Raw genomic sequence first — 1,477 nt, forward strand, 5'->3', positions numbered from 1 at the left:
GGCTGGACGAGGAAGTTGGAGAAGCTCTTGATCTTCTCGACGCCGCGGATCTCCTCTGTGAGCAGCGGGCAGCGGATGAGGTGGAACTGCGGGGGGGGGGGGAGTGTCAGGCGTGTGGGCAAGTGAGACGAGCGAAGGCAACTTGTTTGCTTACATCTTCGGCGTAGAGCTCTCGAGCCTGCGAGACAAATGTGAGCGAGGGGGAGGGCACAGCGCTGCGCGCGAAACCACGCCAGACGCACCTCCTCCAGGTACTTGGCTTGCTGCTGAGTGCGCACTTTGCAGTGATCGCAATTCGACTCTGTTGGCGATGGCGAGCGAGCAAAGCAAGGTGATGGAGAGTCAGCGATGACCCCCTAACTACACTTCTGCCGTCCTAGGCGAGACACGCACCCTTCTTGGGGAAGAGGAGCTGGTTAAAGACGATGTTGTGCGTGTCGATCTCGTACGTCGTGAGCTCCTGGATGAGGCGTTCCGTCTCGTAGAGCGAGAGAAACTCTGCGATGCAGACGCAGACGAACGTCGTCTTCTCCTACGATGGGGGGGAGTGGGTTTCAGAGAGACCATACCGGGCAGCGCAGACAAGCGGCTGCATCACCACCACATCACGCACCGGGTCCTTGAACTGCGTGTTGACCTCGTTGATGATGGCGCGCATGCCCTCGAGCTTGGCGAACATGTCTTCCTGATTGGGCGCTCCTCCGCCTCCCATCATGCTCGTCATCTGGTTGAGCATGGGTCCCAGGCTCCTGCCCAAGCTGCTGAACTTGGCCAGGGCCTTTTCGAGCACGGTGGGGAACGAGAGGAAGCGCAGCGTGTGCCCCGTGGGTGCCGTGTCAAAGACGATGACGCTGTACTCCATGCCTTTTACGTGCTTCATGATCTCGGCAAAACCCATCGCCTCGTCCACGCCCGGAATGGCAAAGGCGAGATCTTGCATCATTGAGCCCATCGCGCCGCCCTGCGAGTCGGCTGTTGGGGGGAGGGGGGTGCCAAGGTCAGCGCGAAGGCAAGAAGGCAGCCCCCACTAAGCTAGCCACACACACTACTACAGGCAACTGCCTCGTCACGTTGCACAGCTCCGCCGTGCCACCACGTTTGAGCCTCTGCAGCACCACCACGTTTGAGGCATCCCTCTGCACCACCCCCACCCACGAACACGCCCACTCACACTGCTCAATCATCTCCTGAATGCTGCTAGCAGGGTCGATTTCCATTGCGCTGAGGTTGTGAAAGCCATGCACCTTTGTCGCCTCCTTGCCGAACTTCTGCCCAAACGCATCGCTGAGATTGTGCGCCGGGTCCGTGCTGATCAGCAAGACACTCTCGCGCACGGCCGCCATCTGCACGGCGAGGGAGCACGAGGTCGTCGTCTTGCCTACGCCGCCCTGTGTGTTGTTGCAAGAGGTGGGGGGGAGGGGGGGGCAAGCAAGGTGAGTGGATCGCCCGTTCGCGCAGGAGTGTGGCGCGCCCTAGA

General features: G+C 60.8%; 1 protein-coding gene across 1 annotated transcript; it reads right to left on the bottom strand.

The window, feature by feature from the left end:
- Window positions 1–8: 8 nt before the first annotated feature.
- Window positions 9–1,388, bottom strand: FA09DRAFT_332970 (putative arsenite translocating ATPase; the record flags this gene model as incomplete). The annotated part of the gene is made up of 6 exons (XM_025743666.1): window positions 9–86; window positions 155–178; window positions 243–301; window positions 394–532; window positions 614–972; window positions 1,172–1,388. Coding segments are annotated over 6 exons (876 nt in total), but the record flags the coding sequence as incomplete, so codon positions are not given.
- Between the last annotated feature and the right edge of the window lie 89 nt (window positions 1,389–1,477).

This window comes from Tilletiopsis washingtonensis (genome assembly GCF_003144115.1).
Source record: "Tilletiopsis washingtonensis strain MCA 4186 unplaced genomic scaffold FA09scaffold_34, whole genome shotgun sequence".
Taxonomy (NCBI): domain Eukaryota; kingdom Fungi; phylum Basidiomycota; class Exobasidiomycetes; order Entylomatales; genus Tilletiopsis; species Tilletiopsis washingtonensis.